A 12908-nucleotide genomic window follows, 5' to 3' on the forward strand; every position below is an offset into this window, starting at 1 on the left:
CCTGATAATCAGCTACGTAGCACAGTCAGAAACTAGTATTTTAGAGACCGGCATCAGAATCCATCGCGTAGATAGATACACGCAGTGCAACTGACTGATTATCAATCGAGAGAGTGACGTGTGAGACGCGTCTCTCCATCACCCGAAATCATTCATCACCAAGTACAAACTCACTTTAATTATATTGTCATATCAAACATAAAACCTATAAGGCTGGAGACAAAAAAAATGGCGGTCGTCCTGCAGGTGCGATGTTGATCTCTCCGCTAAAAGTCCGAATTACTGAAAACCCTGAATTTCCAAGCCTGGGAGATTAGAGGTTCGAAAAGATAAGCACCAATGACTGTGTGAGGTAATTTTTCCTAGAGGATCCTACACTTCTGAAGATACTTACTTTTGGTGACCTCAAGCTACATTAATACCGACTCTGAAATTCCCATCTGCCATACTGTAGAAAAAGCAGTTTTCTGCAGCCTTTAATGATATTTTTTTCATTTAATGACACTTTCTCAAACCGCCGGGTCGCTTTTGTAAACCGCAATAAAATTTGTAATCAGTCGGGTCTGTTATTATGAATTCAAGTCGAAGTGGAATGTTTCAACTTGCCTCGGATATCACCCCAGTACTAGCTCTGTGTGGGCTGTACGGTGCCAGGCTCAATCTAAAATGTGGAGGTGCTTCATCTCAAGAGAAAGAAGTATTTCTATCGACAACCAAAAGAAACGAAAGAGCTACGATAATACTTCATATCAATCAAATATCGTCAACAATGGAAAATCTCGGAATTTTTGGCGTCGTGGCATGTTTGAAATTTCTTGTCTGCTGTTTATGTAGCCCTGGTCGATCATGTTCAAAACGAGCTCAGCCCTTCCACAAACCATTCATGCGCAGCTTATAGATTGACTATGATAGGTCGGTTAAGTTTTGTGGATTTTGCTGGTACAAACCAGTTCGGCATTTACGAATGGTTTAGTAGGCTATTTATTCTGAACGCAAACCAGCTGGTTGGAAATGCATCTGAGGTTTTTCCTTGGATTTGAGTAGAATGATTAGAAATCGTCGTTTAGACTCGATCCACCAGCTTTACAGCTCCTACAAACATTTTGATTTCAATTCTTCTGATAAATTGGGGTGCGAGAAAGGAAGCAACATTAGGGGAAGCTAGAAAAAAAATGCTCCAGATCCCACTAACTGGAAGATTGCGGTGACATACCAATAAGCCCACGCATTTATAAACTCTCCCTTTGTCTAAGCATGAAAGGACCTAGCTAATACCGTGAAGAATGTGGGAGAGTTGGTTTATATAATCAAAGATGTCGAGTTATCCACAATAGGTTCACTGTTAGTTCCAACGTAAATGTTTGTTTGAATATAACTGGTCATAATTATTGAAATACTTTTAAAAACTCTTGTGTAACGCAATTTCGTAAAGCGCTTTTCGATCCGTTATTAAGAGCGGGTTTGTTTTCGTAACGGTAAATCTCACCGGTGAAATTCCTGCGGTTTTTAATCAAAACAATTTTCATAAATTGCTCGCACTTCATTAACCTTCGAACGTATATGATAAATAAATACATAGATTGCCTGTGGTCATTTCACCCATTTATTCCTACAGCACTAGCCACCAACCTAATTCAATTATTGTACCAAAAAAAAATTTTTCCATTATGTTGTTTATGTATTACATAACACCACGTTACAGACATACGTACTTGCCTTGAAATTTCATCACCATTAAAGCTCGACGTTTTTAAAATGTGTCAGGAATTTCGAGACAGTAGCTTCACGGTTCAGTTTTAGCGGTTTTAGTTGAATTTCGGATTTGAATTGAACTTTTTAAATCGTGTCCCAATTAACAACATGATGTAACCAATGAAACTTTCACCAAAAATTTCAGTCAAACTTTTCGATAAACTGGACGCATGGGTTATTGACAGGTGAGTTTGGTTTTTGATTGTGCCATAAAAGTGTCCAAAAATAAGACTAATTTACTTACCTTACGTTATTTGATAATCGGTCTCAATGTAGGCCCTAGTTCTAAAGATGATGTCGGACATTTTTTTAGATTCTGGAACGCAAGTCATTAGTCAACTGCCTTGTGACCCTGTTTTAGTTAAGTTTGTGTACTGAAAACCGCTCAAGTTGTCAAAACAACTGTTTGAACCGTATTTTTTTCGCAAGTCGTGGTAAAATAAAATCATTATAGCATCTACATTTTTCATCCTAGACACATTTTGTTTTGTTCCTTTTTTAAATCTCTTCCCGGATTTGTAGAACGCCAGACGGTAATTATGTCGGGCCGCGCTTATTTTCGAAGGATTCGACCTCAGTGAAAGAAAAGAATTTTGAAAAGGAGATTGGATCACTCCAGGAAAATGAATTGTGAATTTAACAGAAAATTACCTTTTAATTTCCTTGAAAATAAATTTCCTTTACCAAATTAGAGTTACAGTAAGAATCCTAGATTTCGTTCTTACCTTAGTTTCATATTCAGTGCCTTATAAAATGCATGCACACTTGTAAGAATAACGCGGACCGCTCTGTGTTCAGATTAACGTCTAGCACCGATTTTCACCAAAGAACGTTATGATTGAAAACATTAATCACATAATATCTTCCCGGTGTTTGTCATAAACTGGATTTTTAGTTTATCAAAATAAAACCAGTATAACTCTGTGCTGTAACGTATTACGAATAACACGTGGTCTGAATAGCGATTCGCGAGTAGAATCAACATTTAATACGGGTCAATGTTAGCAACATGTCGGCTCAGTGTGGCATCATACGCAAATAAGTACCGCTCGAAGTTTCATTGAGAAAAAAAAATGAAATTGTAACCAGATTTATAAACAACAACTTAATGAGAATTCAGCTTTGAATAGACTCCACGGGTCCGGGGACCGTATTCACGAAGTACCCGTATAAGTTACGCGACACCATGGGGGGACGAGATCTAATCTAGTTTATACGTCCATGGTGACGCGTCGGCTTACGGGTGCTTCTCAGAATACGGTCCCTGGGCTCAGAGTTGGATATTTATTGGCATTTAGAGTTGACTACTTCATTTCAAATATGTTTGCTGTTATAGAGTAAAACATTCTACCCGTGGAACTATCAAACTGTCTGCGATTGTTTTCCTTCATCTTACAACAACCTGGAGTAATCATTTCAGTAGCCAAATGATTACTCCAAGCAACAACTTTATAGTACTTGCATTGTGGTCCCTTTAGTCCGGTTGAGCATGAGCATGTATCAATTTCGTTCATAAATTCATTTTCTATTTTGTTTGATGAATTATTCATATTCCAAAAAACTTATATATCAATGTTGAAATAAAAAAATATTAATCAGATCTAATTCTTTTACTGAAAAGGGTGACTGTCCTCATTTGACGTATCCAGGCATTAGAAGACGACTATATAAAGCCATAACGTACACTGACAGTAAGTTCTCTGAATAATACGATGCTTTCTCGTGACAAACATTCAGTTATAAAAACTCGTCGTACAATTAAGTCGTTGCTGAGTCTGTTATCTGTAGAAGAGCCTGAGTCCCTAGATGACAGTTTAACGCGTCCAGTTACTACGTGGAACAGCGAGACAAACAACATCGTATCGCTATTTATGAGACAGCCGCCCGCACTGCAGTTTCTGCCGTCGAGAACGAAAAAACAGTGTGGAACTCTTCTCATGGGAACCAATAGCAATTCGTCACGATGTATGTATATGAACAAAGTTTGCACGACCCTGGTGTTAAAATTCATCTTACAAAATATACAATATGAACCCCCGAATTTAGCTACATTTTCTATTTACGAATGGGGGCAATATTTCAATAAATGAAACAATTCTATATTACATTTCTCATTAAATATTGAATGACCTCCTGTAATGATATTAATGTCTAATGTCAGTTGACATGTGCTACCAATATGCCATCTATCGGTTTAAATCCACCCTAAGCGGAGTAAGCGTGGCGCCGATCGAACAATTCTACTAAAGAATCGAGAACTTTGCTCCGGGCTGTGGCTAGATCGAAAAACAATTTAAACGCTTATCGGTAAACGCTATTCCAGTGTGTTTATTGCGTGCAAATGACTTGCCAGTTTGAAGGATAATTTAGCACATGTTACACAGATGATAGAGATGATAGCGAGGTTTTGCAGTATCGATTCATTTCATAAATCGTTGGCACTATCTCAGAGACCAACCTCGGAAATGGCTAAATTGGTTGCTGATCGTCGTCACCGAGAGCTCGAGGAAACAATCATTCTCAGTTTGTGAAAAATAATGGTTCCAATCATATACTGGAACCCGTTGTTATAAGCCCATTAAATACTGTGTTACTTGACGCGACGCCCTGACGAAGAACGCGAGGTTTTTCAAGTCTACATTCTTTCACGCTAAAAATATCTACGACTTGTCTGTGTTTTTTTTTTTTGTAGAAATATCCGGCGTAGTGAACCGTAAATGAAGCACTTTGAGTCTGTGTTGTGAAGATAATAGAAAATCCTGCAATAAAAAGAAAAAAACTAGTCCAAAATGTTTCCTTGTTCTAATATCATACGTCGTTTCGACTAGTCATCTTCGGGAATTAATTCTGGTATAATCTGTGACGTAGTATTCCTGAGGACTATGCCAAAATGCGAGTATACTGAAAGAAATATTTCGGACCATTTTCATTGTAAGAATGGGAATGTAGAGGGATATATCATATACCGTGTATCAATACGAGGACATTAATTTGCAAACGATTCGTAACCCTCGAATCATCGTCCGTCTCACCTCAGATCCGGTAATCGTGTACAAATAGAAATTAACGGCGAAATTCGTGCAATAAAGAGCGATCAGAAATTCATCGACGGCAGCGAGAAACCCGTGTTCGGGGAAGACTGGGACGATGATATGAAACAGAGCATCGGGGGCCGTTAGTAAAACAAATGCTGTCGATGTTATCAGTAACATGACTGTAACTTGCGAGGACTTCTCAGCCTTACTGCCCCCCTTACCCTCACCTATAGTTCTCTTCAATACAATAACTATAACAACGTTACAAGTGACGATGATGGATACCGGCAAATACAGACCGAGAACGTTGAAAAGTTGAAAATTTACGAAAAGCGAAATGGTTGATGTGTCGACTGTGCAGCCGACACCGGGGCGGTAACGAACAACCGCCGGTAAGTATGAGATTGACAAAAACGCGGCTACGAACGTAAAATACGATACGTATTTAGCCGTAGAGCGTCGACACAAACGTCGAGCCATGAAGGGTAGGGCTACAGCGACCAGTCTCTCTAGACATATCAAACAAATAAACCACGTGCTACTGTTTCGAAAAGCCATCGGTACGTATTCGATGAATCTACAAGCGATGTCGGATTCGGCTACGATCGGTATGGCCAGTCCAAAGAGTCGAAAACCACGGTTTATCCAAATCAGTAAACTGAACGTTAAAAACGCGTTATCTGAAACGGCTAAACAAGTCAGATAAAAACTGAACGAATAGGATTTCATTCGCGTAAATGACATGATTATGAACGAGGCAAAGTTTCCGAACAATCCGAAAACATGTACGATCACTGAAATGAGGAAACTGGTCCATTTTAAAGCAGACGCCATGTTTACGTAGGTTTCTATGATGTACGTAAAGAATTGTAACCACTGATTGGGGTCTGGTCGCGCAGAGGAGGACGAGCTGCTCCTGTTTATAGGTTGAGTGAAGACAGTGGTTGCGACCATTAACTCAGTCCTTGGAGTGAACATTTGCTCAAATGATTGCTCCAAGCTCAGACCAACCCGCGTTATTCATCTACTGCTGTCGCGTGTAGCTCGATATCCTCGAGCGAAATCTTCTTGATATTTTCAGCGCTTGGAGATATAGATACAGAATGTATAGATTTTATTTTGCACGGGCGAAAAAATGAAGTTGAAGTCAACTTCGTGTTGGAACGGTTTGGAAATTATAGCCATTGATGAAACACGCAGTCTGGTTGTAATGATTATATGGTATCCCAAGCTAAAAATGAAACAAGTGGGAGATGTTTCCTTGAGCTAATAATTTATTCGACGTTTCGACTACATGTATATCGTAATAGTCATCTGACTCTTTTCATTCTTACTGTGCGATTTCATATTAATGTCTTGGAACTTATTTCTATATCCTGATTCGGCTCTGCGGGGAAGAAGTCCAAATTTAACCAGATGCAACATTCTTACTTTTCCTTGTCGATAATCCACTCCCCGAGTCCACAATTGAATATAGCCGCAAAGCAGCGATAACGGGTTTCAGTCTACGTAGCATCATTGGCGTGCAAACATTTGGAAATCATTAACGAAAATTAGAAATTGTTTCTTGTCGCGGTGTCGAACCTGGTATGACTCAAGACCTTACGCATCATTACCTTTAGCAGAATTTAACAATACAGACATCTTAAGTGTGTGATAATATTATCATAAAATATAGTGTTAAGAACTTACTTCAAATACCTTCGAGATTTTTACTAGAAGGTGCTGCCGCTACACTCATCGTTAGCGGAATTTTCACGAACTAATAGAAAACATACCCTGGCAATTAAACGTGCTGCCGGCATGCCGACTGCCAGAGTCGGTTGTGTCAATTAGATTATTAGTGTATAAAAAAGAAAAATACTTACGAAGAAAATATTGGCGCCTGGTGGAAAGATGGTGAATGTAGTAATATATACATATAGGTGAAATGTGACATGGAGGTTTGTGTATTTGGGGATTTTTCATGTTACTAGGTGTCCAATGACACCATGGTCACTTTGGATGAGATTATAAGACTGGTGTATATTAAAGTTAGGCGTCACCATCACCTCAGCTGTCATTAAAGTATATGTTATAATTTTTCACTAGGTGTCAATCCATGGGTTTTACAGTATTTGCAATAATTTGTCATTATCAAATTTGCTGCCTTTAGGAACGATAGGAAAGAAGCAGTCCAATACGAATCCAACGCGGCTACGAAACATGAAATACCCAGAAGATACTTTATATTATACAACATTTTACCAGCTAATAGTGGGTTTGACGATTCGGTAGATAAAGCTCAGAGGTTGCTAAAGCTGTTACCGCTATTTTCTTGGAAACAATTCTACATCATATTTTGTCATTAAATGTTGAATGACCTCTGTCATGATATAATGTCCAAGACCAGCTAGAGGTGACATGTACTACCAATATGCCATCCATCGGATTACCTCGCCCTAAACCGAGTAAGGGTGGTTCTAATTGAACAATTCTACTCAAGATTAGAATTTTGCTCCGGGCTGTGGCTAGATTGAAAAACACTCGTACGCACATCGGTAAATGCTTTTCCGGGGTGTTCTACAGTCAACTTCCTTGTTTGAAAGATAATTTGACGTATTGTATACAGATAATGATAAAGAGGGTAGTGAGGGCAGCGGTATCGATCCATATCAGAAATCGTTGAAACTTATCTTCAATCAACTTCGGAAATTGTTAAATTGGCATCTGCCGAGAGCGAGCAGGAAATAATCATTCTCCGTTTTTGAAAAATAATGATTCCAATTACAGCTGGAGCCCGTGATTCTAAACCCTTACTGTGTCACTTAGTGCGTCTACGCCCTCATAAAGAAATCTACATTTTAACTTCATCCACTATTGTCTGTGGCAATTTTGAATTTTTGTAGAAATACTCGGCGTAGTAAATCACTGATGAAACACTCCGAGTCCGTGTTGTGACAATGATATAAAATCCCAATATAGAAAAGAATATCTAGTCCGAAATGGTCTGAATCACGACATTTTACAAACGATTCGTAACCCTCGAATCATCGTCCGTCGCACCTCAGATCCGGTAATCGTGTACAAGTAGAAATTAACGGCGAAATTCGTGCAATAAAAAACGACCAGAAATTCATCGACGGCAGCGAGAAACCCGTGTTCGGGAAAGACTGGGACGATGATATGAAACAGAGCATCGGGGGCCGTTAGTAAAACAAATGCTGTCGATGTTATCAGTAACATGACTGTAACTTGCGAGGACTTCTCAGCCTTACTGCCGCCCTTACCCTCACCTATAGTTCTCTTCAATACAATAACTATAACAACGTTACAAGTGACGATGATGGATACGGGCAAATACAGACCGAGAACGTTGAAAAGTTGAAAATGCAAGAAAAGCGAAACGATCGATGTGTCGAATGTGCAGCCGACACCGGGGCGGTAACGAACAACCGCCGGTAAGTATGAGATTGACAAAAACGCGGCTACGAACGTAAAATACGATACGTATTTAGCCGTAGAGCGTCGACACAAACGTCGAGCCATGAAGGGTAGAGCTACAGCGACCAGTCTCTCTAGACATATCAAACAAATAAACCACGTGCTACTGTTTCGAAATGCCATCGGTACGTATTCGATGAATCTACAAGCGATGTCGGATTCGGCTACGATCGGTATGGCCAGTCCAAAGAGCCGAAAACCACGGTTTATCCAAATCAGTAAACTGAACGTTAAAAACGCGTTATCTGAAACGGCTAAACAAGTCAGATAAAAACTGAACGAATAGGATTTCATTCGCGTAAATGACATGATTATGAACGAGGCAAAGTTTCCGAACAATCCGAAAACATGTACGATCACTGAAATGAGGAAACTGGTCCATTTTAAACCAGACGCCATGTTCACGTAGGTTTCTATAATATACGTAAAGAATTGTAACCAGAGATTGGGGTCTGGTCGCGCAGAGGAGGACGAGCTGCTCCTGTTGATAGGTTTAGTTACATCAGTGAAGATAGTGGTTGCGACCACGAACTCAGACCAACCCGTGTTATTCATCTACTGCCCGCGCGTGATAGCTCAATACCCTCGAGCGATATTTAATGATCGATAACTCGTTTAGGAGATTCATGGCGCCTTAAAGTAATCTTCTCGATAATTTCAGCGTTTAGAAATAAAAATACAGAATTTATAGATTCTATTTAGAACGAGCGCAAAAAAGTATTTAATTTGAAGTCAATTTCGAGTTAGAAACGTTTTGGAAATTATAGCGACACGCAGTCTGGTTGTAAGGATATCAACGAGCTAAAAATAAAACAAGTCGGAAGTGTTTCCTTGAGCCAATTCGACGTTTCAAACACGTGTACATCGTAATAGTCATCTGACTGGAAACTCTTTCCTTCTGACTGAAACTCTTTTCATTCTCTGTGTGCGATTCCATATTGTATTTTTGGAAATGGTTTCTGCGTCCTCTAGATTCGGCTCCGCGCGGATTTGCTTTGAAGTCTACTCCGAAATGAATAAAATACTCCTCATTTTTACACATTTTCACCACTTTTATTAAACTTTCCTTTAACAAAATCGATTTTTCACGATGCATATTTTACAATATTTCACATTGTATCTTAAAAACAAAAATTCCGGTCACCATTTGATATTGAGAGCTATCGTATTTTTTTCAACCTCGTGATATTGAGTGTGTAAAACAGAACGGGTTTCATCCGAATCAATCCAGTTTTCGTATAAATGTTTTATAACGGGATCAGCCCGAGACGGAGTAACTGTCTCCACATCGTTATACAGTTTCGTTACTTTATTCAGTAGATCTTTAGCGCTTACATCACCTTCCGCCTTAATTTGACCGCCTCCATTCAAACAACCTACAAAAAGGTAACAGATTTTTCTTTACTCGAAGGAGTCCCATAATTCGAATTTTATATGATATAGTTTATTAACACGAAACCACAACGTTTCGGTTGTTGACTAAACAGCCATCATCCGGTGGAATGACCAGAAAACAGAAGTAACGTAGCATATAAACTTACAGGACATAAACAAAAGCTATCTGTCAGAATTAAGATAAACAAAACAAGTAACATATGAAAACAACCAGGGGTAATTATCTACCAATCTAAATGCTGGTTTTTCTCCACATACGACTTAAACGAACGACTTACATCAACTAAATTGAATTAACCCTGCCCTGAATTGATTAGCTACTTACCTGAAGGACACGCCATAATCTCAATGAACTGATACTGACATTTGCCTCGTTTGACTTTCTGAACGATGTTCTGTATGTTGCGGAACCCGTAAGCGAGAGCGAACTTCAATTTCACTTCTCCATCGACCTGGAATATCACTTCCTTTAGATCTTGATTCCTGAAATAGTTATCGGAACAACATGTCGCCAAAGTGTCTACAGTTCGTACAGTGGTTGTCATAGCTGAGATGATCATTATGTTCATGACTTAAGTTTGGTAAATCGAATTGGAAATACAAATTTCGACTCAAAAGGAATGTGTTGACTTATCTGAGTTTAACTGTATGGTATATGATGTGAAAATCAGTGAATCTACATAAATTAGAAATCATTAAAAACATAGTATATATTACCTCAATGTTTTATATTCTAAATGATCAATATTTGAGTTGAATAATTGTTGAGCTGCGTATTTCATTATGAATTCTAAGTAACCCCCTGAACCGCCACCTGCATGACTGGTAAAATTACTGCTCCGTGATCTGTAATACATAAATATCAACATTTACATTAGATCTTTCAATGAAGGGCATAAAGAAGAATTGAACCTGAAATTTAGGTGATTCTGGAGCCAGTTTCACAATTTTGAGACAAGAATGATTAGTTCATTTTCAATTAGTTAATACTGGAGTCAACTCGGGGAACTGTGGAACATGGTCCTATTGTTCATGCGTAACATACCCATCCATTGTGTCGAATTCATCATTTTCAAAATCAGTTAAATGCACACCCTCTTTCTCTAACATTAATTCAACTTCACCTGAAAGATTATAGTATTCTTCATCAATTTCTACAATGCCCAAATATCGGCGGTCGTCTCATTATTCGTCTCTAAATACCTGAAGTAATCACGCAATCAACATCCCTCGTTTCAAACTCTGCGTTATAGAAATCTGGTCGCGAAGCTTCCAGTTTCTTATCGAAACACGGCATCACAGAAACGTGATAAACTCTGTTCGCTGTGAGCTTCAGATTTTTAGACAGATGATGTTTCACGTAGGATCCCATAATCTGCTGGGGTGATTTAGTCGTACCGATATACGGTAAAATATATGAACCGTGAGTTTTCTCTGCATAGCAAACCCAACCTGAGAATATTCAAATTATAATACAGCAATTAATCATATAATATCATTTATAACAAACAATTATCCAAGAAAATTATAATGAACGATCCCACATTTCATGAAATCAGATGTTTGTTCTGAAAGGATTTATCCAATTAGGCTAGATATCAGATTAGAATTTAGGTAAATTTCTAACTGTCAGAAAATAAACTTTGAATCAAGATTGTGAAGTTCTTAATTATCTTCATCACTGAGATATATCAGAATATCTATTTCTACAAATTTTGTAAGTGGGGAAAGCCACCTGACCCCTACAGTTGAACAGAGATGATAGGAATACAAACCTGGACAGGCTGAAGCGAGCATCGGTAAAGCGGTTTTATCTTCATTTTGCCTTCTGTATCTGTCGACGAATTCAGCAGCGTTTTCTAACAGACTCAGATTCCTTGGACTCGTTACGTCAAACACGTAATCAACACCTATAGTTCAATATACAGCATTCAATTCCATAGTTGTGAGTTTGAGTTAACTATGAGTCAGCTCTTAACTGTGGAACTGGGTCCAGATCTCTGTTCAATACAAACATTCAATCTTATAAATCTTATATCTATTGATCAGGTACTCAATAAATGATCCTCTGAACCCAGTTCCAGATTTATAATTAGCTCATTTCCAATATTTATATCTGAAGAGTCATATTTCAGCTGAACACAGTCGAATTCAATGTCCTCCATTATTTACCCAGTTGCCTGAAGAACCTTGTTAATTTTCTAGCTGTATTTTCGCTAGACATATTATATTTCGCCGCTAATGAAGCAACAGATTGCGGCGATATCGATAAGACTACTAACTTTCTTTCACTTGCATCCTGAAATGAACGTGAAAACTTTAATTGTTTTTAGATTACAGAAGAGTCTAATGTCATGTTCAACTTGTTAGATGCCATAACCCAGTCAGTTTTGGAAGTGTGTACAAATAAAACTGACAAAGTAATGGCACCAGATGCCTGCGCTAACAAGTTGACATAGAGCCAGGACGTACCCCGGTGATTCTATTTTGATCGAGTATTTTATAAAGTTCATCCTGACTCTGTTGAGTAATTAGAACGCTCTCTGCCGAAGTGATACATCCACTACAGGCTAAACAATCATTCAGAGTTATCTGAGCTTTCTCCAGGCGATATTCAACTCCGTCTTCGCCGAGTTGAGAATAAGTTCCATCAATACCGATTTTAATCGCTCCTGTTTTACCGGTTTTCTTTTCTACTTTCACTGGTTTGACGCATTCCTTAAATACAAAATACACAGAATAAAGGGATATCTAAAGCTGTGAGGGTGAAGTTGGGCTAGGGGACTGAGTTTTTAACTGGCAGATAGTGTAGGGCCTAGTCTAAGTCTAGTGTACTGAGCTATGCAAGCCGTACTAAATGCAGAGATGTAACTAAAGTAATAAATAATAAGGTGTCGATAGTTTAAAGGATATTTTCCCTGGCCATGTTACTCAGCAGGTTATACTCAGACATTTTTTCCATGATACTGTCTATCACTGGTTTTACCTGGGAAGGGGTGATAAAATCATCTAAATCTGTCAACTGTAGTGCACCGCTGAATCTCGACGCCATTTTAATGGTCATGTGACTATTTTTTATGAAAATGGATTGAATTGAAATTGATTTTGGTGAATTTTCTGCTAACTTTCATCGTGGATTTTCTATTTCAAAGCTTTCCTCAAGAGCTACTGATTCATTATCAATGAATTCAGTATAAAAGTTAATGCTCAATAAATTCTGAGTTTGTAAGGTCATTTATTTTT

General features: G+C 38.4%; 2 protein-coding genes across 2 annotated transcripts; both read right to left on the minus strand.

Annotated features, from left to right (window-relative positions):
- Nucleotides 1-7781: 7781 nt before the first annotated feature.
- LOC141903413 (mu-type opioid receptor-like) lies at nt 7782-8669 on the minus strand. Its single transcript, XM_074791523.1, has one exon. The coding sequence runs from the start codon at nt 8667-8669 to the stop codon at nt 7782-7784; it is 888 nt and encodes a 295-aa protein (XP_074647624.1).
- Nucleotides 8670-9316: 647 nt separating this feature from the next.
- LOC141903897 (cytosolic Fe-S cluster assembly factor narfl-like) lies at nt 9317-12717 on the minus strand. The gene is made up of 9 exons (XM_074792274.1): nt 12652-12717; nt 12138-12383; nt 11838-11964; nt 11441-11575; nt 10869-11117; nt 10711-10789; nt 10383-10511; nt 9991-10148; nt 9317-9646 (listed from the first exon to the last, which is right to left on the minus strand). The coding sequence occupies exons 1-9, from the start codon at nt 12715-12717 to the stop codon at nt 9411-9413; spliced, it is 1425 nt and encodes a 474-aa protein (XP_074648375.1). The 3' UTR covers nt 9317-9410.
- Between the last annotated feature and the right edge of the window lie 191 nt (nt 12718-12908).

This window comes from Tubulanus polymorphus, chromosome 4, assembly GCF_964204645.1.
Source record: "Tubulanus polymorphus chromosome 4, tnTubPoly1.2, whole genome shotgun sequence".
Lineage (NCBI taxonomy): Eukaryota > Metazoa > Nemertea > Palaeonemertea > Tubulaniformes > Tubulanidae > Tubulanus > Tubulanus polymorphus.